The 27,577-nt window shown below is 46.6% G+C and overlaps 1 protein-coding gene across 1 annotated transcript in view; it reads right to left on the bottom strand.

Moving 5' to 3' along the window:
- Window positions 1-9,658: 9,658 nt before the first annotated feature.
- LOC119386535 (vacuolar protein sorting-associated protein 41 homolog) overlaps window positions 9,659-27,577 on the bottom strand; it is a 203,378-nt gene continuing 185,459 nt past the window's right edge. Inside the window, exon 23 of the mRNA XM_037653803.2 lies at window positions 9,659-9,865. Coding sequence (XP_037509731.1) covers window positions 9,815-9,865 — 51 coding nt within the window. The 3' untranslated portion in view covers window positions 9,659-9,814. The remainder of the gene's footprint in view (window positions 9,866-27,577) is intronic.

Here is a 27,577-nt window from a genome sequence, read left to right as displayed (position 1 = left end):
AAGGCATCTGAGTGTCGAGAAACATTCACAAATTCCGAGAAATGCAAGTCATGCGGGCGCCTTGGACACAGAACGTCTGATTGCAAGAACCAGGCTGCACAACAGGTGTCCTGCGTCATAGTAGAGAGTGAGGGAACGCGAGATTCCAGATCTCTCGCTGAGGCCACGAGGAAGACTTGCGTTGCAATTGAATGCCGCAGGAGGGAAAAGAAGCCGCCAAGGTCAGCAGTTGACTGCATGCCAGTTGTCCAAGGACGAGTACTGGGACAAGTAGCACACGTCCTGAGAGACACGGGCAGCAACACCACGATTGTACGGTGTGATTTGGTTCCCAGTCGATGCCTAACTGGAAACACCAGGAAGATGGTCCTGCTGGATGGCAGTTGCAAGAAACTGGCCGAAGCGCGCATCTGGATTCATACGCCGTACTTCATAGGAGAAGTAACTGCACTATGCATGAGCAACCCAATATACGACCTCGTACTAGGCAACATCCCAGGAGCCAGGGAGCCGCACGAGCCAGATCCTGACTGGGAATATCCGGACTGGGCAACCAAAGCCAATGCCGCAAGCCAGGCACCGTCATCTAGAAAAATGTCGTCGAGAGTTTCAGTCGTTACGCGGAAGAACAGAGACCTAAGCTCTCCAAGCAACCTCAGCAAGTGCTGCCAGCAATGTGGGGCCAGAAAAGACATGGTGGAGAAGTGTGCTGGTGGCTTCGCGAACAAGGGCGATGATGGCGAGAGGAAGTCGTCGTCGCGCCGCACAACGACACAACGGCTGCTAGGCAGTGCTACAAGAGTGACGACGACGGCGACATGCAGCAAGACCAAAAACAATTCAGCAATGGTAGGAGGAGGACAGAGGCGGCAGCCAGAAAAGCGACAGGAATGCAAGTATGGCGTGAAGTGTTTCAGAAGAAACGCACAGCACCTGAAGCAGTTTAGTCGTCCCAAGGTCACATTCTACGAACGTTCCTTAGGAGATGATGAGGCCAGAGACGAGAAAGAACCCAAAGACCGCGTCGATCGCAGAAACATCGCAAGCAGTAGCCATCATGGCAAACAACGAGCAATCGATTTTCCGGCGGTTCCGCTCGCAAAGAGTACCAAGCCTCTGGAAGACGAGAGCGACAATGTAGGCAACGGGAAGCGGGATCGGGATGACGAGCGAGTGTGCCGATACGGAAAGGCATGTTTCAACAGGAATGCCCAGCACTTGAGGAACTTCAAGCACCCACGCGCAACTAGTAAGAAGAAAAAGCAGACTACTTAAGTCGCATCTGAATCGCTGGAATCTTTCTCCAGTTGTGTATTTGTCATGTGTGTGTGTGTTTTTTTTTTCATTAACGTACTGTGTAGAACACGAACATTCGGACTCGTGTGAACTTGTTCCCACTTTAAAACGCGCCTGCACTTTTGCCTACTCGCCGCCTGACGTGGAGTGGAATAGTTGCTCGCAACTATCTTAAGTGGGGGGTGGTGTGATGATGTGGATTGTGTGGCCCGTGACGGGGCGAAGAGGGAACGACAGTTCTGCTCTGCGTTAAGCCTTGGAAGAGAAGACGAGGAAAAGGAAGCGCGAGTGGGGCGTGCGGCTCGAGCAGTTGGAGCGGGAGACGGTTGGAACGGCAGCCGCTGGTCAGCGGTTCGGGTCGCGACATCGCTTAACCAGGCGTCCGGCAGCCTTGCGGACCTGGTGAGCCTGGCTTCCTGCTTCGGGCTGCGTCACTCAACCAGGCGTCCGGCAGCCATGTGGACCTGGTGAGCCTGTTTCCCGCTCTGTGCCCGGTGCTGACACGGAGACCGGCAGCCTAGTCTGTTCCTGGCGTGAGGTCCTGGGGCCCGAGTGGTGTGACGAGGTGGCCGCGGCTCATGTTGGCGACGGGCAGTTAACCTGCACTGCAGTGGCCTGGTGATCTACCGGCCTGCAGTGCCATCATCACCACCACTACCACCTCGCCATGGTCAAGGCAGCGTGACGGTTGACTGCACAAGGAACACCGGTGACGACCGACCTCGCCGCAGCGGCAACAGGCATAACGGCGAGTAGGACAGTTTGTGTGCCGAGGCGCGTAGGACGTTTAGAATGTACATAAGGGATGCTGTAGTGTGTTGTGTATAAATCGTCAGTTATCGGTTGTGTTAAAGTCTGTGTTGTGTGTACAGAATCACCTGACTGCCGGTTGAATTATTTCGGATCCTGGGCCCACATTACACCATCACACTGTGCATTGCAGCTAATGCAAAGTTTGAATTCAGGAAGCAACTGCACTAGTTACCAATTGCACTTCACTTACAGAGGTTTCTGCGGATTTTCACAATGTGCCGTATTTGGCACGTACAGATATCTTCACATCTATGTGTCCAATAAATGTAACTTTTAACGCGCGCGTTAAAAGTTCGTTTCACGGAAATTCCGGCGTTGGTGTCGGCGTCATTGGTTGTGAGCAAAAAATCATTTTGTCCGTGAGCGAAAAATCGAGAGAGAAAATAAATAATAAAAATCTTCGGTTTGAGTGGGAATCGAACCCAGGCCGTCTGCGTGGCAAGCGGGTGTTCTACCACAGAGCGACGCTATTGCTTGAAACTGCTTCGAAAAAAAAAAATCACTATATGAATGTCATGTACTGGAAGGAGTCTCCTTGACGCATGTAATATATTGCGTGGCGGAAGCGTAGAATCGCGCCAGGCGTCAAAACATGTGAATTGCGCAACGAGTGGGTGTTTTAAAGACCCACCCGTTACAAAGCGCTCCGACATATTTAATCGCCATCAGCTGCAAAAGCATCAACAAGGTGAGCAGCTCCGTAGGTTCACGTGTTGCCTTACGGACGCGTAGTGGGCCCTTCGCTGATTCGCAAATCAGGGAATTAAGGCGTAGTGGGCATTTAACAACTGTACTTGCAGTAGGCATTCCAGGATAGTTTGAAACGGCCAATGTTACGCGCACAGTCATTCATTTCCTCACGGTACGGTTGAGGCACGCACCGAGAACCGAAGCCAGGCTAGCGATGCGCACGGGGCCCGATTACGCTATCGCGTTCTGCTCTTTAAGGCGAAGCTCAAGCGTCCTCCAAGTTTTCTCAGAATGCTTTCTCTTGATGCGAAATGCGATTGGTATATATATATTGTGACGTCGCAGTTGACACGCCTTTAATAAGCCTTCGAGACTTGGCGAACTGAACACATCCGAGGCACAGAACAATCTCCAGATATGTCCCCACAAGCGAAGATGATGAAGAACACCATGTGATGATGATAATGTACAGATGATGAAGAAGTGCCCGACAAATGCCCACACTAATTTCCCCCACGTGCAAGCGGCCATCCTGGCCGCAGCTTAAAGGTACGGAGAACGCCTTGTAAAAGGCTTCATATACGAGATACATGCACAATCTCGGTACCGCGACGGCGCCGGTCAGTTGGAGCAATAACAGGTTCGACGCGATAATTAACGGGAGAGGTCTGCTCCAAGACTGTGTATGGGCCAAGAAACCGAAATTGAAATTTGTCGCACAAGCCAGGAGTGCGAACTGGTGTCCGGAGTAGCACCTCGTCGCCGGGGTGAAAGAACACAGCACTGTGAGATGCGTCATGGAGACTCTTGCGGTGCTGTTGTCTTGCCTCAGTGTTCACTCGGGCGAGCTGGCGACAGTGGAGGATGCGGGACACATATTGCTTACAGGAGGATGCAGATGGAGTGACAGGGGCGGACAAGAAAGAGACGTCAAGAAGGGAAGTTGGCGATCGGCCATAGACAAGGTAGAATGGCGAGTAGCCAGTTGTGCGTTGTACGGCGGTATTATATGCAAAAGTTACAAATGGCAAAATTGCGTCCCAGTTTGTGTGGTATGGCTCAATGTACATGGCTATCATGTCGGAGAGTGTGCGATGAAATCGCTCAGTTAGCCGTTAGCTCAGTTAGCATCGTATATATATATATATATATATATATATATATATATATATATATATATATATATATATATATATATATATATATATATATGGTGATGCTAGGGCGTTGATTCTCAGCGCAGAGAGATTCGAGTTAAACGACAGACAATCACAGACACGACACGGGCACGTCGTCTTTGGAGCTTCCGTCGCTTTGAGGTCTTCTCGCAGCAGCCGTTGCCTTTCCCGTTCCCTAGTATTCTCTCGTTGTACGTACTCGGGGTATTCGGCTCGCCGCCGTCACTTCGTAGCCATTTTGCAGGGCTAACTGTTGCCTTCTTCATTTTTACTGAAAGTTGAGTAGTGGGATTTACCCGATTTCTGTGGCACATACCCATAGGCGTGCGCAGGGTTCGCTTTCAGAAGGGGGAAGTTCATCGCGGCGCCCCCCCCCCTCCCTATTAAGTCAATGTATGGGGCAGACTTTGCGCCCCCCTCTTCTTAGGTGACTAGGGAGAGTGGCCGCCCCCTTGCCCCCCTCTGCGCACGCCTATGCACAACCTGTTTATGATGATAGTTTTCTGATAGGCCGCACAGTGGCACATACCCGTTTGTTGGGCTAACTGCTGCCTTCTTCATTTTTAGTGGACCAGTGGTGAGCAGTGGTGAGACGCGTTCTCTGACGGTCCGAGCGGCGTATGCGTACAGCACTTATTGTTTCCAAAGCTTTTGATTGCTTGTAGTGTTGTAGGCGTTACCGAAAAAAAGTAACTAAATACGTTACTCGTTACGCTAACAAAAAAGGAGCGCGTTACCGCCATACGTTACCTCTTAGAAAAGGTAACGCGTTACCGTTACAGTTACCCTAAAAAAGTAACGGACGTTACTTCTGCCGTTACTCTATGGTCAGAAATTATATTCACCGCATTTCCACTGTAGGAACCCCAAATAACAGTTTGAAAAAGCTGATACTTATAATTCACACAAAACTTCTACCACAAACGACAATTTTTGCGCGAAGTACCGATTTAACGAGAATAGGTTGCACAAGTGTGTCGTACCATGGCAACAGTAGTGTAGCCAGAAATTTTTGTCGGGGGTGGGGCGGGGGGCGTTTAGCCATAGTTTATGTATGGTTGTGCGTGTGTTTGTACGTGTGCCTGTACATATATAGACATGGAAAATTAAAAGGTTTCGGGGAAGAAAAGGGTTGAACCCCCCCTAAAGTGGAGTTACCTAAGTCGCCTGTACAGTTACATCATGTGATGGCTGCAGTGCTAACTCTGTGGCACATGGTAAATCCTTCTGAGTGACGTTAAACACAAAATTATATTTTATCATCAACGCTCTCCATAAAGAAAATACCACAACTATCTACAAACTTACAGTAATTCTGATGGTGCGCTTCTACTAACAAGACAAATGATCAAATAGTCATAAAGAAATGCTTAAACGGCTTAGTTTTGGGGAAAAAAGATTTCCACACATGCATTCTCCCCCTTTAAAAATCTGTATACTTGCCTAAAAAATTGCGAGTATTTATGTGAAGGTGTTCCAAGGTCAGCCTCGTTCGCTGAAAAATTTGGTAACTATAGAAACGAGTATCCGAAGTTGCCGATAGATAGAAGCAAATTTATTTTGAAAACAAAGTTGATAACCATCGCTAGATTACTGCAAGGAGAATTTTCAAATAACTACAGCTTCTTATAAAAATGAAACAACTGCATTTCAAAGCTGTCATCGGACAGATTGCCTCTCTTCTTAATGCATACGTCCGCACCTACACTAAATAGGCACTCGAAGGACGCATTGGATGGTGCTCTTAACGCCATGATGAATGAAAATAGCGCGAAAAAACGTAGGACGAGACGAAGAAGGCTACAGCACAAGCGCGTGTTCTGTAGCATTCTTCGTCTTGTCCTACGTTTTTTCCGCTATTTTCATTCATCATGAATTACCAACTCGCCCAACAGTCTATTCTTAACGCCTGGTGGGCAGGCATGAGTACGCCGCTGCGACAATAGACCGTCGGGGCGAGTTGTGAAATAGTGGCGCCTATGAGACGAGGGCATATTGTGTATAACTCCCGGGATAATCGAAAAAAAAAAGGAGTAACGTGACACCTAACGTTATCGAAAAATGTTAACGTAGGTACATTACCAGTTACAGTTCCTAAATAGTAACGAGTACGTTACTAAGTTACCGAAAAAAGTAACGCGTTACCGGTAACGCCGTTACTTGTAACGCGTTACCGCCAACACTGCTTACTTGACTCGGTCTTGGCTTCTGCCTTTGTGATATTTGGCATTGATCCTTTTTTGTATTGATGTCGCATGTATTTGCGTCCTGATGTGGTTTGGAAATGGATGGTTTTTGTCACTGCAATATTGCGGTCTGACCAGGTACCGTTTTGCAAACAATAGTTGTCCGGCTTGTGTTGGACATAATCGTTCCATCAGAACCGCTGCCTCTTCAAATGTGCTGTAAACTCCTGTGTTGTGGAGTCTGATTCGCGGTGCTTACGGGCAATCCTAGAGTTACTTTGTAACGCCCCGTATGATATGGTGCACCATTTTGATTTGATAGGGTAAAAGTTTTGATAGGCTATGCGTATGTTATCCTGCTGATGACAAAAGCCTGAACAAGACGTATTGTTTCGCTTTCGTGCAGGCCTTTCTCTTTCTTTGCGATTATTCCAATTAGCCTAGCTGTATTAGCTTCATTGTCATTTTCAGGGTTGCAACCCTGTAATCCGCTCACCAGTTACATTGGATCCAGAGCCCCAATACACGCATCTTGATCCTTTCTGGAAGCGTGCTGTTCTCTAGTTGGAAATGCAGGTATGGCTTATTGCGGTAGCTTCTTCCGTGAACTCTAATCCATTCGGACTTTTCTGGTGCACAGGTCATGCCGTGTTCTGCCGCAAAATGTGCAACAGTGCTGATGGCCTCTTGCAGGGGGGTACTTTCCTTGCGGCCTAACGAGCCTTTGTGCATCCATGAAGTGATGATATCCGCGTAGATCGGACATTTGAGGTCTTGGATGGATCTAGCTTTTTTGCTAAATTGTTCATCCTAATGTTGAACAATAATGGTGAGGGCATAGCTCCCCGTGGAGTTCCTTTGTTAGCGAGGTTTATTTTCGGCGATCGTATGTCTTCTAATCCTATCGTGGCACCTGCCAGTTAGGAAGCACTTGACATAGTCGAACATTTTCTTTCCACATCCCATCTGTTGTAGTTCCTCCATGATAAGTTTACGGGACATTGCGTCGAATGCGCTTTTTAGGTCCAACGCCACCACAATGTTCTCCTCTCCAATGAGCACGTTGTTAATTACTTCTAAGGAGTCATTTGTTGGTCCTCCGTAGCTCAGCGCTATCGCCCCCTGTATATTCGTCTCTGAGAGCTTCAATCAGTGTTTTGCTGTCAACTTTGTATTCACCCACGAGGGTACGTGTTGTTCTCGCTGTTGTCGTCTTTGTAGCGTCCGGGTCTGTCATGCTGCGTCAGATAGCCCATGTTTTAGCGGTGGACAGCGTCCCCCTCAGCGAATCGCAAAATTGGAGCCAGTTCTCCGCTTGCAGCTGCCTGGAATACTCATTAGCTTGTTCCGTTACAGTTGCTATTCTTGCCGGTAGTTTTCTGTTCAGCCTCTGGGTTTTCCGACGCTTCGCCAAACCGCACCATGCCTCCCATAGGTGCAATAGGTGCGCCAACAGCAGGGGTTTTCACGGTGATAGATATGCTTTTTGTTGTGGCTGCGTGAGCGTCCTCGAGTGCCTTGTTCTGTGGGATGATCCCGTTCTGCCATCGAAAGCAGAGCGTCGCAGGTGCTCCGGGAACCGCTGTAACGAGGCTGCTGCGAGTCCGAGGAGCCTCACCCGGCTGTTACCGAGATCGACGTCCACACCACGGACTCCCATTGCTGGCTCCTGCAGATCCGGCACCCGCTGCTCTCATCACCAGTGCGATGCTGGCTTGACCATCTTGGTCAACCGGTGCCCGACAGACTTCTTCAGTTTCCGATCACAGCTCGGGTCGCTCGTCACGAGCCGTCTCTCTGCCACTCGGGCCTGTGGCCGTGTCTCGCATAACATGTGTATTTTTACACTCCGCTGCACTATCGCACCTTCTTCGTCGTCTGGCATGCCCTCTACTCATGACAATGTCTCTTCCTGCCTTTATCTACCCGAGACTCCGTGCTGTTCTCGCCTTTCGCCTCACACTTCTCGGAACCGGGATCAAGAGCCGTTGGCGACTTGAGCCGCTCTTACAGCTCGACCACAATTCGTTCAAGCAGGTTGGCCAAAGCGGCCTTACGCTCAAGCGACTTTGCTACTTGTTTCGAGCTAAATCCTCTGTTTTCTCTCTCCACGCTCAGCTTCCCTTTCAGCTCTTCGACACTAGCTGCACATTCGATTTCTATGCGCTGCACAGCCGCCCTCAATCTCTCGCACAGCCTGTACGCCAAGTATAGCCCTCTCAGCGTTAGCTAAACTCGCCAAGTCTGTCTCGCCCTAACAGCACCAGCATTCGGATTCCCCGGATTGCACAAGCTCAATATCGCCCATGGTTTAGACTGCCAGACTGCCTAAACGTCACCCGCAAGGAAACCGCTAAAACACCCGAACAAAGCCCAACCGCAACTCCGCTTTCCTGCACCTACGACGGTTTAAAACTGCCGCCTAAACTGTTCACAGATATAGTCAACGTTAACCCGAGGACACAAAAGACACACACAGGGCGTCATCTTCGCGCCTTTTACATCATCGGACCATGCAACGTCAACGTTGCATACTCGCGACTTAACTAAGAAGGTGAACTATATATATATATATATATATATATATATATATATAGTGTTTAGTGCTTATCCGTTTCTTTGAACAACAAAAGCTGTGTTCAAGCTGTGCACAACAGAACCGCCATATCAACCTTTTCTTTGTATGGGAAGCATAAAACTTAGGGGCAGCCACAGCGGCGCTTCTTGCAGACAGGCGAAATACTTTTTCGCGCGTTTTTATAGTTAAGAAAAAAAAAAACAGCTAAGCACAGCACATCGTACGCAAACATTAAGCTGTGTACTTTGGTGTTTCACAATGCTTGCCGATTTGTCTGACCAGATTCTGCTTCGGCGCGCCTTCATTCAAATTTCGTCACTTCCCTGTCACGGGTGGTTCCGGTGTTCCACCGCGCTATGTGCACGCCGGGCGCGATCAGTTTCGATTTCGCCCTTGAAATTCGATGATAAATATCTCGAACTACGTGCAACTTTTGTGATTTAAAAAAAAAATGGGTATGCCATACATTATCATGCACTACAACTTCCTAATAAAAAGAGAGGCACTCAAGTCCATAATTAAAAAGTTAATCAATGAGTTTTTGTTAATTAGTCGCGTCAACGTCATTTTAGCTGCGGGTAAGTATTTCCCCCTCGACATAGAGTTCACGTGTGAAAACGAGGAGCCTGACTGTCATCACCCTGTATATATAATTCACAGCGTTTTTTTTCGACAATACAGACTGTGTGTGTGTGCATGTGCGTGCGTGTGCGTGCGCGTGTGTGTGTGTGTGTTGTTAGCCTAACACTTCTAACACCCTAACGATCAAAGAAACGATAAAAGGAAAAAAAAAAGCTTCTCGCCTTGGAACGCTGCTCCTGGTGCGCTGGGGAGGCACTTGCACTCGACACGTCCGATACATTCGGCGTCCAATCCAAAAGACGAAGAAGCATACGAGAACAAAGAAGCACCCCACGTAGGCCAAGACTGCTATGGACGGCAACTCTATTTATTGAACAACCCTTTCCCCCCAACATGCCCGTTTCCTTTGGTGTGCACAAACTTTCCAGAGTCAGCGGCAAAGCTTCCTCGTAGAGTATTGTGATTTGACCGCATCAGCCAAGCGTTGCTCTTCAGGCTCCCAGGCTTTGCGCTTGTTTGTCGGCACTGCAGAGGCTGCACATCTGCGGAAAGATCGACAAGGCCAGCCCAGAGTGCATGATGACCGATGAGTACACATTTCAATGACGACCCCTCGTATCGCAATAAACCAAGAAGGAATCGATATCCTGCTTTTTGTTAGAAAATAGCAGACCTTATTATTGGCTTTGTATCAATGTAACTCGGCATAACGCTGATATGTGCGGCAGTAACAAGCCAATAAGATTGTGATGAGTGGCCATATGGGTGTTTCAGTTCATGCATCATGTTGCAGTGCAATAATTTCTTGGCTATTTTTCAGCTGCCTGCACGTGTGCTCTATCCAACACTGGTCAAAGGCACATCAGAGAGAGAACCTCTGAATGCGAGAATTTCGCTTGAAGTGTTACACTTGAACTGCACTTGATGGTATGCGTAGGTGTGAGGTCAGAACATTCAAAATTAACTTCATTCACATTACCAGCTTTACAGGGTGATACTTGAGGAAGTGTTATGGACGATTCAAATAGACATCTAGTGCAAAACAATGCCCTTACAATCTCAGGTTTTGCACGGCAAGTCATTCGACTTGGAAGCTGCTTCAAATATCAGTGGAAATCCTACAGCCCTATATATGACATATTTCAGGCATGGAATTTCTTACAATATTATGCACTTATTACTATGCAACCATCAATACAAGCTTTTAAAGGGCACTTGTGACATAATGACGTTGCTGGAGTTTACAGGTGGTCCAGCTTGTATTAAACATCGCTTGGCCCAAAACATGCTCATTACATGTGAAAAATCTTTGCGTACCAAAGCAGTGCCCCGAAACCAAGGCCTCCTGTAGTTCACGCAGACTTTACAATGAATATGGGAGAGGAGGAAAGCGTCCTCGTGCAAATAGCACACAGGAAGTATGAGCGCGTATCTCTGGTGAGTGACTATAAGTTCATGTTACTCTTGAGTCACCAAAAGCAGTGAGAACACAAATGCTTTCCCAAGGGATTCTTGGTGTACTGCTGCCGCGGTACTCTGTGGCCGCCCTTAAAATGGCTAATAAGTCACACATACCTACAAGTACATATATATGAGAATTTCTTCAAAAAGCGTAGAAAACTTTCGGAAACGTATAGTATCTAAAATCTTTAGCCACTTGCAATAGCTTTCCAGCCCCAAACAACCATCAACGCTTTCCTCCCGTCGGTGGCACACACCTACTGTGCAATTTATATCCTTCCAGGCACCGACTCGTAAAGGGGCCCACATGCGGGTTGCGTAAACGTAATGATGGACAGATTATTGCAACAAAAACGGCAGCGATATGGGCATGCAGTTCCAAGTTATTCAACCTAGAAAAGTCAAAATCAGGGTGTCGGAGCGAAATGTTTTTCGTTTCGGTTTTAGTTTCGTTCAACCGCAGGAAGTTTCGTTCCATTTCTGTTCGGGAACGCAAAAAAAAAAAAAAAAAGTTCCGGAACGGTTCATAGCGGCTTTTTTTTTGTATGCAAAAATTTTAAGTTTAATCATAAAAACATTGAATTTGTGATATAGTTACTTGGCCTCCCCTTAAGAAAGTGGGACAGGGGTAAAATATGTTCTTCGCACGCTCTTCAGAGGAGCGGAAGTAACTAACAACAATACAGTGATGCTACCGAGGACTTCTGATTTGGAGCAATTTTTGGAGCAGCAAAATTTCCGTTTTGGATCACTTTGGAGCAGCAAAATTTTCATATTGGAGCACTTTGGAGTAGATAATTTTGCATCTGGGAGCACTTTGGAGCAGCGAATTTTACATCCTGGAGTGCAATACAGGAGCATATTGCATTAACATTCAAGCACCTGAGTATTATTATGGGGCTCTTATGAAGTCTAGAAATATTTCGATTCATTGCAAATCTCATGGAAAAAATCATCTCAGGAGCATAGGCGTGCGCACAGGGAGGGGCAGGGGGGAGCCCCCCCCCCAATCACCTAAGAGGGTGATTAGGGGGGGGGTGCCTTAACCGCGCTCCCCCTAACCCTCCCCTTGTGATTTCTTTGCGCGAAATAGCCACATCCGTGGCCTCTGAAAGAACCTAAGAGGGGGGGGGGGCAAAATCTGCCCCGTACATTGACCCTTGCGATAGCAATTATATGGACACTCTCGGCGGATTTTTGCCGTCGCCGTTGCTGTAATTTTCCGTATAAAGTCGACATTAATAACATCACCACGCGCATTCTAGCCGCGGGTAAAAGGTCGCGAGCGCTGGCGACGAACGCGGCTGAAGCGGAGATTAAACTAGCCGGCCGTCTGTCTCCGCCGCACGGACAGCGCATGAGATAACATCTTCCCGCGTGCGGGCCTGCCGTCGATTGCTCATCAAACAAAGAGGAAACGCCCCACCCGTCTTTCGTAAGGAGCATGAAGGGACGCCAGCGGAGCGGAAGGGGGGGGGGGGACCGCATCGTTCAAAGGGCGCAGCCGCTTGCGCGCGCACTATATCGAGTCATCAGGAGACGGCTCGTAAACTTGCTGTGCCTTCAACGCTTACTTCGCGTTTAGAGAACTCAGAGCAAGAAAACGCTTCGGTTCCTGGAGGGGCCATATTCCCTTAAACCAGCATTTTGTTGAGTTACGCGAGATCGGATCCAAAATAGTTAGCTGCTAGTCTTACTTCGTTTCACAATACAATTTTTTGGTATCGCATTCATTGCTTCGCTCTTAAGCGAAACTGAGTTTTCTTAACCGTTAGCTATTGACCCCCGAAAGCAAGGGGCGGACGTGTAACATGGCGTAGCCGCTTCACTGTGGGCCGTCAGCGACGGGCCCGCTACTGACAGCTGCACATTTGCGGCTGCTCCGACCAGGAGGTATGATTTTACTAATGAGATGACATTTTTAAAAAAGGAAGCAAAAAATTTGAATTGGAACCCTAGCACGTGAGCTCGAAAGGGCAGTGCCTTTTAGGGGGTATTTACCGCAGAGTGATTACAAACTCGGACGTGCTGGCGGAAGGAATTACGAAAAGCTGTTCTGGATGAAGATCCATGGATAAAGTATATCTGAGGAAAAGTGTCAACGCGTTTCCACCGTTCGCGTACTCTTCCATAAACGCGAAGCAAGGAAAATTCGATATTGTCCCATATATCTACTGCGAGCGATCCCAGATTTCATTCCGCGATGTCCGGAAACAGAAGTGACAGACATTTTAGCGGCACTCATGTAGTTATTACTGAACATTGCTTTCCTTACGTGCCATGCGACGCTTGAAACGAGCTATCAGCAGCGTTTCTGGAACAGACGACGTCCGCCGATGAATCGCCGTCGCACTTTCTCGCTACCGATAGGCCTAGACGTCACAAGCCTCTGGGGAGAGCGCGTTTTGCTGTCGAGCCGACTTGCAGAACAGAAGCTGCGTCGGCACCGTGCATGGCATCGTGGCTTACTCGGAACGCACGCGCGAGCGCTATTTATACAGCGGAATAATTCTTGGTCCATGATTGCGACTTTATTGGCAGCCCCAAGATCGAGCTGCACATGTTCTGACGCGCCGGCGGTGCGATTGCCGGTGATAGACGCCCCCAAACCCGAGACTTTGGCGCAGTTTGGCGAAAATTTCGTCGATATTATCAGGATGGCGCAGTAAATGCAATTTGCCGCAATTTGGCGCAGTTGGCGCAGGAGTGGAATCACTGAATAATAATAATAATAATAATAATAATAATAATAATAATAATAATAATAATAATAATAATAATAATAATAATAATAATAATAATAATAATAATAATAATAAGTTTATTTGCCATCTTTGTGAAATCTCGTCAAGCTGTCCGGGGACAGCTTGACTAGCCTACAACCCTTTGTATTTGGCAGTGAGGCAATATTACACATAAACACACATATATACACATATACTTTTACATAAGTATACAAACACAAAGCCATAGACACGCACATATATACAGGGGCATACTAGTGCTTTAACATATTTCAACTCACACTTTTATCTTAAAAGGCAACGAAATCAAAGATGTCTAAACATTGCAACCTGAATCTATGTAGAAACCACATACATCCTTCTAAGTTCTTTGAAGGAGGCCGTAAAAAGATCAAGCTGTATTGATTTATAGCTGTTTAATAGTGTAGGTATTGAAGCATTTGTTTTCCGTAGTTTGAACGCGGTGTTGGCACTAACCATTCCTCTAAGTGTCTGGTACTGTAAGTTGGAGCTTTTCTTTGAAGTTGGGCAGGATTACCTAGGTTGTTTATGTTCCGATAATTATCTTGTTTGTATATGCGACTCAAACGATATTTGTACAGATTATGTGCAGTGATCACGCCCGAATTGTTAAAGAAAGTTATTGTCGATGCTGTGTAAGAAGCGTTGTATTCGTGGCGGAGATATATTTTTTTTTGTAACAGGAAAATACATTCTAGATTAGTGTGCGTTGTGTTACCCCATACTATTTGACAATAGTTTAAATCAGATTGAAAAAGTGAATTATATAGTAAAAGTTTAATACATGTGGGAAGAATGTAGCGTAAACGGTCTACTACACCAGTGATTTTTCTAGCTTTATTTAGGACGTAATTAACCCCTTCAGGGTTTTCGCCGTACATGTACGGCAGAAGCTTCATGGTACCAAAGGGTTTTCGTCGTACATGTACGGCATAGCGTTTATTTTTAAAACGCGCGCCTTTTTCGATCAATTCTCTTGTTTGGCCTGTGCTTCCACACTTCGGGAATACGTGGAATTTTTTTCATGCGCCGATGTCTCTCCGTTGTATTTTTTTTTCGCTTCCCAAAACGGCGCGCCGCCTATCGCTTGCCCATCCGAGCGCGTTCGCGGTGCAGCTGGTTTAAAGTGCGCGCCTTTTTCGATGATTTCTCTTGCTTGGCATGTGCTGCCACGCTTCGGGAATACGTGGAATTTTTTTCATGCGCCGATGTCTCTCCGTTGTTGCTTTTTTTATGCTTCGCAAAATGGCGCGCCGCGCGCCGGCTATCGCTTGCGCAACCGAGAGCGCCCGCGGCGCGGTTTGGTTTCAAACGAGCGCCTTCTCCCATTTCTCTTGCTTAGAATGTGCTGCCACGCTTCGGGAATACGTCTAATTTTTTTAATGCGCCGATGTCTCTCCGTCTTTTTTTTTTTTCTTTCCAAAGAGGCGCGGCGGCTTGTAGTCTCGCATCAGAACGCGCGCACGCGGTCCGGATCGTTTCGGTTTCGTCCTTCGGGTGGTTTTCGCTTCTTGCGCCCGCAAAGCTGATGGCTGTTTGGTTTCTAATTTCTCAAAGGGTGACCGCTTGTTACTCTCTCATTTATTGCACCCCGGCGCGCGATTACATCTGTTTCCGTGCGGCGCCAAATTACACAAACGACGCCGCCGTGATTGCGCTTCCTGTTTTGGGTTCTCGGAAAAACTAACTACGTCTTGTTGGCGATAAGACGAAGTGTTACTGTAGCTTTTTCACTCATTTTGCTTTCCGGACGGGCGCAGAACCACAGTTTTCTTCCGTGCGCTTACTGACGCAGTTCGCTCACGCTATGGAAGCGCGCGTCGGTTGCGCTGCTGCCGGTGAGTCGAGCAGCGATTCTTCCGATGCGGACTATTCCCCAATTGCCGATCAGAATCTGATTCATTGGATTTCAGTTCGTCAGACAAGGATTTTTGACGAGTTCAGACTCCGACGACGATCAAGAAGCGACATCTGAAACGCGTGCGCGGGGAGCCATGCTTCAAAGGACTATCACACGCTGAAAAGTTTTTAGTGTTAGAGCACGAGCGTTTTTTAACCGGAAACGTACTCTGGTGCGCTTATTTTTGTATGTTTGTGAGCTATGTTTAATACAATGCATAATTTTATTCATAAAAAACTGTGAAGCTTTTTTTTTAGGATTCTGCTTGATTTTACTACGAATAAACCATATGTATGTAACAACAAAACAGATTTTTTTGTCACTTTACGGTCACGAAAAAAAATTTTAGACAATTTTTTTCCTAAATAGAATCGTCTGAAGAATTTATTTAAGCAATAAAAAATTACACATTTTGGAGTGGATTTCGCGAAAAAACTCGACCCTCAAAGGGTTAAGATGATTATCACGAATTCCTACCAACTAGCACAAACCAGTCTACCCTTCAAAGTCATAGTATTTATTTTCTCAAAAGTCAGTTGCAGTTTTTTTTTTTTCGGGCTCAATGCTTTGTGTCAATGGTGAGCACGATCTCAGAAGCAACACGTCACTGAGCATACTCTCTCATGTGCGAGACCACTGTTCTGATAAAGAATCGCCAGGCCTGCGCGGAACCACGCAGCACAGTCACAGCAAAAGCTGGAAGAGCGGCCTTTCTAGATCTCGTTGTAGACTCTCTTGGTGCAACTAATACAAGTACACATGCAAGGTACCCATTACGCCATAAATCATCCTAATTTTTTTGAAGTAGCGAAGCACCCACTATGACATTTTTCGGACAATCGTGGTGCCCGCTACACATCTGTAAGGCATAATGTGCACTTTGTGCTGTAGATGATGAAGATGAAGAATTATGGCTCAGTCCTTTGTAGCGGGTTGGAAGCATTCAACGACCGACTCGTTTCACAATTCGCATTGTGTGACGCCACGTTGTTATTTTACTCTTCTGCCACGCTATATTACATATTTTAACACGATTCCTTGCCCGACATGACGCCTGTATATAGTATTTTTGCGAAGGAGTTACAAGCACCAGCGTGACACTGTGGTGGAATACTTGACTGCCACGCAGAGGGCACAGGTTAAAATCCCATCTGATCCGAGAAATTTGTTTCTCATTTTATCTTTTTTGCTTATTTCACGAGATAGCGGTTACGGACACCGGCGGCGGCGGACAACTATGGCACCAAAATCGGCTGTTGTGATCTCTATAACAGCTTTCGCTGTAACAAACTTCAGCGCCGACAATGACCCCTTCGCGCTGGCTTGCGTGACAGGCGCGCAAATGTCCACTTGCGTTAATATAAACATCTCTGGTTGCCACTGCCTTCGTTTTTTCGGACAATTTCAACATATCTTTGCTTTGGAATTCCTGCCCGAGGTATGCGCTAATAGTGCACCCTGAGATATGCATAATTGCTCACGTTGCATGACCTCAGTTGTTCCGTATTGCCAAGTTTTCTCGTGAACCGAAAAACGATTGAAAAAAATTCGGTTTCACTCCGGAACGAAATAATAGATAAGCTTCAGTTACGCTTTCGTTCCGGTCAAAATATCGTTTTTTTTTTTCGTGTTTCGTTTTCATTCCGTTCCGACAAATTGGTCAAAAAAAAAACGCCTACTCTCAATTCGATCTTCGCGGGGTCACACGAAACTATTTCCCTTGCCACTGGCGTTGCAAGATGCCACAAATGGAATGAGCGGAAAGCTCCTAAGGAAAACATTGCACACCATTATTGCCTGTTCATCCGGCTCAGCGGTCATGCCGTTAGCCAAAGGGGCATTCACACTTGAGAAGCGAAAAGCGAGCGAAAACGCAAGAACGGCAGGAAAACCGAGCCCGCGCGCGTCGAAAAACGTTCACATCTGCCCTGCCGCTGCTGTGCACTGCCGCTTCGCAACTTCTACCTACATCGCTGACAAATGAAGATAATGCATTCTCTTTTCCCGTTTCCTGAGCTTTTCATTTCGTATCAAACTCAAGTTATGGATGCAAAACACGGAAAGAAATAGTTTTCACTTTTTCAAGCCGTTGTTTCAGCAGATACACCAGCAGAAGCTACATAAGCGGACACGCCGGCAGCGGTGACGGCGGATTCGCCCGGCTGTTCAAAAGCGATAAATGTGGGGCAGTCGACTCGCTGCCGCTGCACCTTCTGTTAATTCTACTCTTTCTCGGAAATCTTAATCCACATCAGGTTATCTCGAGGATCGCCTTCTTGTAGAGCAGGGTCTCAAACACGCGGCCCGCGGGCACCTCGCTAGCGGCCCGCCTCACATGTTCCGGTCTTCGTCCCATATTTTTTTAAAGACGATAGTCTTTCTTGGGATATTTAAACGGAGAAATTTTGGTCTGTCTTGCTGTTTGTCGGCACGTCCCTAGTTCAGCCACTCGGCCAAAGTTGAACCACTTGCCCAAGGGCCAGCCATCTTGAACGGCTGACTAGGTTCACACTTGTGTACAATTGTCGATCAAAAAGCAAACTTACGCATATCTGAGGCGCAACATCACTAGGTAAGTATTAGGTGTTCCTTTAATAGAAAATGCATACATACGTAATTCTAAAGACCCTAGTTTCCTAAGCTGCGCTGAACTTGCCCTTCCTCCGTGCCCTCTGCACGAGCTCATTGTTGTGTTTCGGTTTCGGTTCTGTATGGCACTGTACGAATGCCATGGGGCGCCGCTCTGGCATTCCTGGTTTACCCTGGCGACGTGTAAATAAAAGAGTGTGTGGAGAGTACTCGTTGAGTGCGGACGTTTCTTCTGCTTTAGCGCTTCGCGCCAAACCGCGTGTTCGGGCTGGCTGGCGTCCCCAACGGTCGCGTTGGTCACCGCCGGTCTTCGCCTGCTGCTGCGCCGGGACTACCAGCCCGCAACACAGCACTCATGTTTCCCGACGTATTGCCAGATGGCGTCCATATCTCATGCAGCGCCTCTTCTATCGTCTTTAGACGACATTTGCAGCAAAGCATGCAGATACGCGGCCAATTTTTTTCTCTCGATAAGTTCGTTCATGAGATACGTAGACGTGACTGGTATCAATAATTCTTTTCTTGTGGCACCCATGCGGTCACCATGCTGTAAAGCATGACCGTGCAACAAAAACTAGACAGCGTGTCACAGAAATGTGTCCGAAAATCCTCAAAAATCAGGAAAATGCGATATTTGGTCGCTTCCTCCGTGCACAATTGTTTTTTCTGTAGAGGCAGGCGTCTTGAGATGGTAAATACATTATTGAGACAGTAGTTAAGAAATTAAGACTATTAACTTTAAATTAGTGGGGTTTGGCGGCTATGTCGAATGGGAGAATTGAAGTTCTTCATGCGAGGAACCCATTGCAGCTTTGAGATTTCGGAAAAGCGGCCTCTAGTAATTATTGTGGCGTAATGAAATTCAACAAAATTCAACGGTAAAACCAAAACAGAGGCACCGATGAGCGCAACAAGCAGACGGTCAGAATGACGTCACTGTTCAAGACGAGGACTACAGGGGTGTAGTTCTTCATCTTTCGTTAACGCATGTGCGCCATGCGTGCTGTAATTGCAAGCGCAGCCCGCACAACGAAGTCGGTTGATGGTTGATACACAGTGTGCTTACAAAGTTCCGAGTCTGGCAACCAGGCCCGTAGCCGGAGGGGGGGGGGGCTAGCCCCCCCTCTAAATTTGGTGGTGTTTTTTACCAAAAATAAATAATTAAAATAGGTGTTTTCTCAAATAGTAAAGGTTTTCAACAAGCAGCCCCCCCCCCCCCCCCATAACAATTCCTGGCTACGGGCCTGCTGGACACACTGCAAGATAGCTAATGGAGCAACCAAGGGGTTATTGTCTGTAGCTTTAAGTGACGAGTACGCTGTGCATTGCGTGAAGAATTCACAAAGTTGTGGTGTGAATTTTGTGGGTTAGAGATTTCAGTGAACAGTGCTTCGTTTGTTCGTCATGGATAGCAAAGTGGAGCAGAGAGTAGCCATCAAGTTTTGCATGAAACATGGCAAAACACTGCACTAAAACAGCACCAGCGAAAAACAACAGACCAGACGAGAAGGTCACGTGACACAAGGCGCTGTTCTGCCACAGATGTTTATATTAACGCAACTGGACTTTTGCGCGCCTTGTGTTACGTGTCCTTCTCATCTGGTCTGTTGTTTTTCGCCGGCGCTGTTTTACTGCGATTATGAACCAACTAACCCAAAAGCACATCTTGGCAAAACAGCCACTGAGACCATGGACGTGATTGAAACTGCTTACAACACTGACGTTCTTTCTCGAGCGAACATTTCTGCATGACATCGACGGTTTCGTGAAGGTCGGGAGGTGGTCCCGGACGATCTTAGGCCTGGCCGTCCAGTAACCGTTAGAACTGTTGAAAAATTGGGGGACGCTTAAGCTTCGCCTTTAAGAGTTGAACGCGATAGCGATATCCTGCCCCTAGTGCGCAGTTCGAACACTACGAGAGTTTAAGAGAATGCGCGCACTAAGGTGTGTGCCTTATGTAATGGGTAGCATGCTTTAAACCGGGAGCAATTATGCGCGAGAAACTTTTTCGAAGTTGCGATGCACCCACTACGTGGTCTTAAGGGAATACGCGCAGTAATGTGTGTGCCTTTTGTAATGGGTGGCTGTCTTTAAACCACCAAGTCGTTATGATATTGACATGGTGTGACGCCCGATGGCAATGCACACTTGTACTACGCAATATTACTACGATATTACATCTCGTACTGTGGCACCTGTATACAGGACGCATATTTTGGAAGCATGAAAGTTACTTTGAGTGCAGCTCCAAGCAGAGGCTCACAACCAACGGCGCCGGCACCAACACCGACGCCGACGGCGCAATTTCTGCAATACGAGCTCTTTAACGCTGTCGCATTAAAAAGTGGAGAAAGGCTGCCTGAAAACTGCTGTCAGTCCTTCAGGATGATAGCGCAGGACCTAAACATCAGCAAGGGTACTGTCGGGAAGATCGTGGAACAATTAAGATCTTCAAAAGAGGAAGACTTGTTTCAAATTTGTGCCCCAGTCTGACATCCGAGCAAAAAGAAGACCGGGTATATTCGTGTCAGGAGTGGCTTCAACTGACAGAAAATGATCCAGATAGCTAAGAAAAATTAGAACTGGTGATGAATCACTGTAGTTATTCACTTCTCACACTTTAATTATGCTTTCATAACTCATGCAATAATAATAATATAATATCTGGGGTTTAACGTCCCAAAACCACGATATGATTATGAGAGCTCCGGAAATTTCGACCACCTGGGGTCTTTAACGTGCACCTAAATCTAAGTACACGGGCCTCAAACATTTTCGCCTCCATCGAAAATGCAGCCGCCGCGGCCGGGATTCGATCCCGCGACCTTCGGGTCAGCAGTCGAGCGCCATAACCACTAGACCACCGTGGCGGGGCCGTATAATAACTCATGCAGACCTGGCTTAATGTAAAACGTATTCAAATATAAATGGCATAAATTTAATATCTGCTTTTTGTCTGTATACAGAAAGTGCGCAGTACATCCTAAAAATTTAGACTTCCAGTGCGTGAGAAAACAACTTAAGAGGACACAACCAGAATCTCAAGCTGCGCACAAGTGCCAGCCTTTAGGGAGAGGCCTGCTCGCACCAACATTTTGCCTTCTTCAACAGCTGGCTTGCATTAATGCGCTTAATTGTAAAAAAATTAAATATGATGCGGCTTGCCGAAACAAGGTGGGTGTTTCCACACACGGCACTATTTCAACTACTTCAGCACAACACTAAAATTCCTCAGGCTGGTTAATACAAAGTGATCAGCAGTGAGCACCCTTTCGCCTTTAACAAAACACTGCAATTCAACGCCAAAGTCCACAGACTTCAGCACAGCGCTAAGTGAAGTGTGAGCGTGAGCTTGGATCCGTAACCGTGACGACAACAATGATTGTGACTGATAATTACTGTAGCTCTGCGGGCATATACCGAACCATTCCATTTGCTCCGTGTCGTCACGCATTGCACCGTACATGCGAGGGGGGAGGGGGAGGCCTGACGTGTTTCAATATAGCCAATGAAAAGTGCTCTACGATCGCTTTCCTGAATACCGTAAAATGCCGAGCAAGCGCCCCCCTCCCGTCTTCCGAATCTGAAATAAGTGCCAATGACCGAGCAAGCACCCCCCTCCCCCTGTGGCCACTTTTTTTTCAAGACGAGCATCGCTTGTGTAAAAAGAAACCAAAGATGAGTACACTGAATGCGTATCTAATTTTGTTTATGAAATTTTGTTGTCATGTGGCCGGTCGTATATCGGTCAAACCGGTCGCTGCTTCAATGGTATGACAGTGACGAGGGAATAAAAACAGCAATAAGTAATACCCCTGTCACACGGCACGTGTAATGTCATTCGCGGCGAATGACATTAGTGTTAATGGCATTTTTGTTGCTGCTACAACGGGCATAGTGAATGACATTCACACCGTAATGACATTCGGCCGTTGAATGTGTTCACCGAACTCATGGAAGCGCGACATGTGTAATCTCGTCGACAGGCGCTTGAGAAGAGATTACAAATCGATATCTTAAAGCAGGTGTAAACGATGTTCAGATGTTTATTAAAGGTTGTTAACTTTTCGGTAACATTTCAACGTACAACGCGATAGTGGAAGCAATTGTGCAGCTATATTCTCGTTTCCAGACTGGATGGATGGATGGATGCTATGAGCGTTCCCTTTATAACGGGGCGGTGACATGTCTGCACCATGCTCGAAGAAAAAAGAAAAGCTTCCTTGTTTCATGCTGGCCTAATACCTTGTCTACATTGATTAAATTTATCTTATTATACCAAAAAAAAATTTATAAATTCACGGTCTATCTCTCTGCCTCTTAAGGCAGAATGACCTTATTCCCCCCCCCCCCCCATTATTTATTTTTGTACTTTATCTCTACTCTTCTGCCACCAATACTCTAACCGTCTCTTACTTATTTCTATCGCGGACGTGTTCAGTTTCCATTGTTGTCCCTAAAACCCAAGGCTTCCTGTAGACTCGTGCCCACAAGTATACCTGGGTGAATATCGCCACATTCAATCAGTACATGTTCCATCGTTTCCTTAGTTTCCCCCGCAGCATGTACAGTGTTCGTCTTCGTTACTGAATCTCGCTTTATAACTTCGCGTTCTAAGGCAGCCAGACCTTGCTTCAAACAGTAAAGCGCTTCCCCTTGAATTATCATAAAACCTTTCCCTCCTTATTTCGTTTTTTCCCTTTCGGTAGTTACTCAGAACCGGCTTCTTTTCCATCGCTGTCATCCAATAAGTCCTCTCCGCCTCCCTGACCTTCCGCTTAATGCTCCCTGTTGCCATATCGCCCGCACTGCTAGCCGTATATTTACTGGTGAGCCTCCTAGTTCTCTTTCTCCACTGCGTGTCAACGCTTTTTCTATACAAATACCTGAAAACCTTCTCTGCCCATCTACTCTTCTTCATTTTCCTCAGCCTCTCTTCGAATCTCATTTTGCTCTGAGCTTCCCTCACTTCAAAGCCTGTCCATCCATATCACCCTTTACAGCCTCAATTGTCGTCTTCCCGTGAGCGCCCAACGCGAGGCGGCCCACCGTCCTTTGATTTACATCCAATCCTGATTGTACCTCTGACTTCATGCAAACCACTGAGTTCCCAAATGTAAGCCCCGGGACCATCACACCCTTCCACAGCCCTCGAAGCACCTCGTACCTATTGTATCCCCATAAAGCTCGGTGCTTCATAATTGCAGCATTCCTCTTTCCCTTTGCTACCGCTGCTTTCTCTTGTACCTCCATATATCTATCCCCCTCATTTACCCATACTCCGAGGTACTTGTACTCGCTTACCCTCGGTATTTTTTGGCCCTGTATGAAGACCGCATGGTCTTCGTGATCATTGAATACCATCAATCCACATTTTGTTGCACTAAATCCTAGTCCTAGAGCCTCACATTCCCTTCCGCATATATCTGCCAGTCGCTGTATATCATCTTGACTGTCCGCAAATAAGACAATATCATCAGCATAAAATAGACCTGGAAGCTTCTGCTCAACCATCGTGCCGACCTGTTTGTGTGACAAATTAAATCCAATGTTGCTACCTTCTAGCGCTTTTTCCATCCTCACCATGTACAGCATGAATAACAGCGGCGACAAAGGACATCCCTGTCTCAGCCCCTTGCTAATTTCAACGCTGTCCTTGCTACTTATTCCTTCCCATTCTATACAAACTGTATTTTCTCGGTACATTTCCCTCAAAAGCTGTATACAGTCGTCCCCTATGCCCCTTCTTTCAATATATCCCACAAAATTTCCTGCTTAACGTGTCATACGCTCCGGTGATATCTAGATAAGCTATGTATAAGGGCCTGTTTTCTATTTTCGATATTTCTATACACTGGGTAAGAACAAAAAGATTATCGTCTAACCGCCTGTCGATTCGAAATCCATTCTGAAGTTCTCCAAAATATCATTTTGTTCTACCCAAGCTTCTATTTTTAATTTTACTGCCTGCATCGCCAACCTGTATAGCACCGATGTAATGGTTAGCGGTCTATACGAGCGAATGTTATCCTTTTCTCCCCTGCCTTTATAGATTAAGTTCATTCTACTTTTTCGCCAACTGTCTGGTATTTCCCGCTCCTGTAAGCACTTTTCTACGGCTTTCAGCAGTGCTTCTTTAGTGTTATGTCCGAGTTCGTTAATGAGGCTGACGGGAACCCCATCTAAGCCCGGAGTAGTGCGCTTAGGAATTTTTCCTTCGGCCTTCTTCCAATTGAAATTCTCTAGTACTACATCTTCGTCAGTTGCAAGCCTTTGCGTACTATTACCTACCGGGGGAATCCCCTGGGTGACCTTTTTAAACGAATCGGCTGTTATCTTTCGGATGTAACCTAGCGCTTCATGCCCTTCCAATTGATTTCCTCCTTCATCTACCATATGTTGTTGCATTGTGACAGACTTCCTACCCAGCGCTTTTAGGTGGCTCCAAAATATCCTAGGCGCGGCCTTCTTCTTTTCGCGAATCTCTGTCATCCAGCGTTCACTTTCACCTTTAATTTTTGCCTCGACTAATTTCTGCACGATGGATTTTTGCTCTAAATATATTTCCCATATTTGGTTGACTTCGTCCTGTGGCCGCTTCTCTTTTTTTGCCTGTCTGTGCTCCCGTGATGCCTCACGTCGCTTCTCGATCGCCTCCCGGATTTCTTTGTTCCACCAACTTTTTGGCTTTCTCTTTCCTTTCCAACAAATAGTTTTCTTCTCTTTTTCCATTTCTTTTGTGATTATATGTAGCAGCTCACTATACTTCCAGTCTTTGCCTGGCAGTTCGTCTACTTTTTCTTCGACTCTTGCGGCTACATTCGTTATTTGTTTGTCATTTAGATACAAGCTGCCAAATTTTGATTCTATGTTCTTATTTTCAGTTTTATATCCCATTTGTAATATTATGCGTTTATGATCACTACCCAAGCTGTTAATGCCTTCCTCGTCTATTCTCATCTCTCTAAGTTTGTCATATATTCCTTCTGTCATGAGACAATAATCAATGCTCGATTGCCTGTTTCCGACTTCCCACGTGATCTGCCCCTCACACTTCGGCCCCACGTTAACTATCTCAAGACTATGTTGCTCGCAGAGATCTACCAATAACTTGCCATTGGTGTCTGAATATCCGTCAAGGTCACGAATGTGAGCGTTCATGTCCCCTAGAAGGATTATTTCGGCATCATGACCAAATTCTTTAATATCGGTGCTTATGCATTTCACTATCTCCAGATTCTTTTCTCTGCAGTTATTCCCCGTCCACAAGTATGCTACACCTAGCCACGTTTTCTTTCCACCTACTGTGCCCGAAACCCAAAGGTGCTCTGAACACGTCTGCTTCACTCTATCCTATTTTGTTCTGCTATGAATTAGCATTCCAACACCCCCACCTCTCCTTTCCGATGTGATCCTGTTACATCCTTTCCAAATATAATTGTCAATATGTGGTGGCTCTTCCAAGTCTCTAAGGTGTGTTTCTGTAACCGCATAAGCACCTATCTGTTCCTTGTTTAACTGTCCCTCAATCTCTAACCATTTTTCCTTTTTTTCTGCCACCCTGCATGTTAATGTAACTAATTGCAACACGCGCCTTCTCCCTTGTTTTACCTTTTCTCTGGTTTTTCGCTATACTGCCTGTCAAAGAGTCCCCCTGGTTGTTTTCCTCATTACAAGCTACCCTGGGCACCGAAGGGCCCGCGTGCCCCCCAAAAAAGCTACTGCGCGTCCCGCAAGTCGCCAACCCACCTCATGACCAAGCCTCCTATCGAAGTGTATTCCGTCTCTTTGAAAACCACCCCACCTGTGCACCTCTCTGTTTATTTCCACTACCTCGATGCCTTTCTCTCGACTCATATGCAATATCTCTTTGTTTGCGTCGACAACCGCTCTTTGCAGGTTGACGTCACGCACCGGTACCTCCGGTATTGTGCATACCACTATCTGCACCTGAGGGGAAATGGCGCGCATGTCATCTACCCCTTTCGCTAATGTGGTCGCTAGTTCGGCTGATTCTTCATTCAAGACGTCGTTTAGACCTCCCGCGATTATCACGAGGTTACGTCCATTAGCCTTAGTTGCGAGTTTTGCGCTAGCTTGTCTCATCACTGATCCCATCCCATGTCCCGGGAACTTCCCTATTAAAACTCGTTTGTCGCCTCTCACCCTTTCTTTGACTGCTTCTGCGCATCTAACTAAATTCGAGTCCCCGGCGATTATCACGTGTTCCGACTTTTCTGCTGGACTCTCCCGCACATGGCCACTGCCTCGGTTATTAGCGCGTGCCACTGCTGCTGTATTGTCCCCTCCCCTTCCCAAAACTACTTCGCGGAAGCTAGGTCCTGTGACCCTTGCACCTGTCTTTTCCAAACCTGTTTCCCCCTTCGCGTCTACCACTGTAGGGGTCGATGCCCCTCTGTTCCCGCTGTCGCTTGCTTCCTTGTTCGCCATGACTACCTTTGCTAACCCCTCCTCGGCTGACTTAAGCCTTTCCCCCATAGCCATCGTTTTTTCCCGCTCTGTCGCCAACGCATTTTCCAGCTCGGCGATTCTTACCATGAGCTCATTCTGGGCAGCCATCATTATTTCCATTTTCGCCTCTAACTCGCATTGCTTACACTTGGCGTCAGCTCCCTCTGTCTTCTCATCCGTACCAACCTCTATTTTCCATCCCACTCCGCACCCTGAACACTTTACGGTCTTTTTGACCATGGCTAGATCGTTCACACGGAGGATTAAATACACTTAAAGCCAAATGATATCACTAAACTCCGCAAGTATGCTACACTGCAAATCACATGTGTACCTTTCAGCCACGTGGTGTCCGAACAAACAAATAATAATAAAAAAAAAAACCCAGGCAACTGTCACACAGGAAACAGTACAAAGTTGTAAGCCCTATTAACCTTCAATCTAGTGGCTTATGTACTCATATAACTAAAAAAATAAAAAAAAACAAGCTCGAATCATGCAAAAAAAAAAAAAAACGTATCTGACGCTGTCATTCCGGAGCCCACGAAAAACACGTCCGTTCTCTAGCAGTCCCACTGGATGGATGGATGGATGGATGCTATGAGCGTCCCCTTTATAACGGGGCGGTGACAAGTGTGCCACCAGGCTCGAAAAAAAAAAAAAAACCTTTACTCTTTTTTTTTTAGCGTTGGCCTAGTGTCTTTACTTCAATTAAAACTATTTTACTCCAGAAGACAAAAAAAACTTAAGTTTTCAGCTTCGTTTTGTGCCCTTTACGGCAGAATGTCCTTATTTTTTTTCCCATTATTTATTTTTGTCCTTTCTCTCTAGTTTTCTGCCACCAGTACTCTAACCGTCTCTTACTTATTTCAATCGCGGGTGTGTTCAGCTTTCCATTGTCTCTAAAACCCAAGGCGTCATGTAGGCTCGTGCCCAACCGTACACCTGGGTGGATGTCTCCACATTCAATCAGAACATGCTCCGCCGTTTCCTGATCTTCCCCGCAGCACGTGCATTGTTCTTCTTCTTTACTGAATCTCGCTTTATAACTACCCGTTCTAAGGCAA

The sequence above is a fragment of the Rhipicephalus sanguineus genome, chromosome 3 (assembly GCF_013339695.2).
Source record: "Rhipicephalus sanguineus isolate Rsan-2018 chromosome 3, BIME_Rsan_1.4, whole genome shotgun sequence".
NCBI classification, from domain to species: domain Eukaryota; kingdom Metazoa; phylum Arthropoda; class Arachnida; order Ixodida; family Ixodidae; genus Rhipicephalus; species Rhipicephalus sanguineus.
This window is presented reverse-complemented; position numbering and strand designations above follow the sequence as displayed.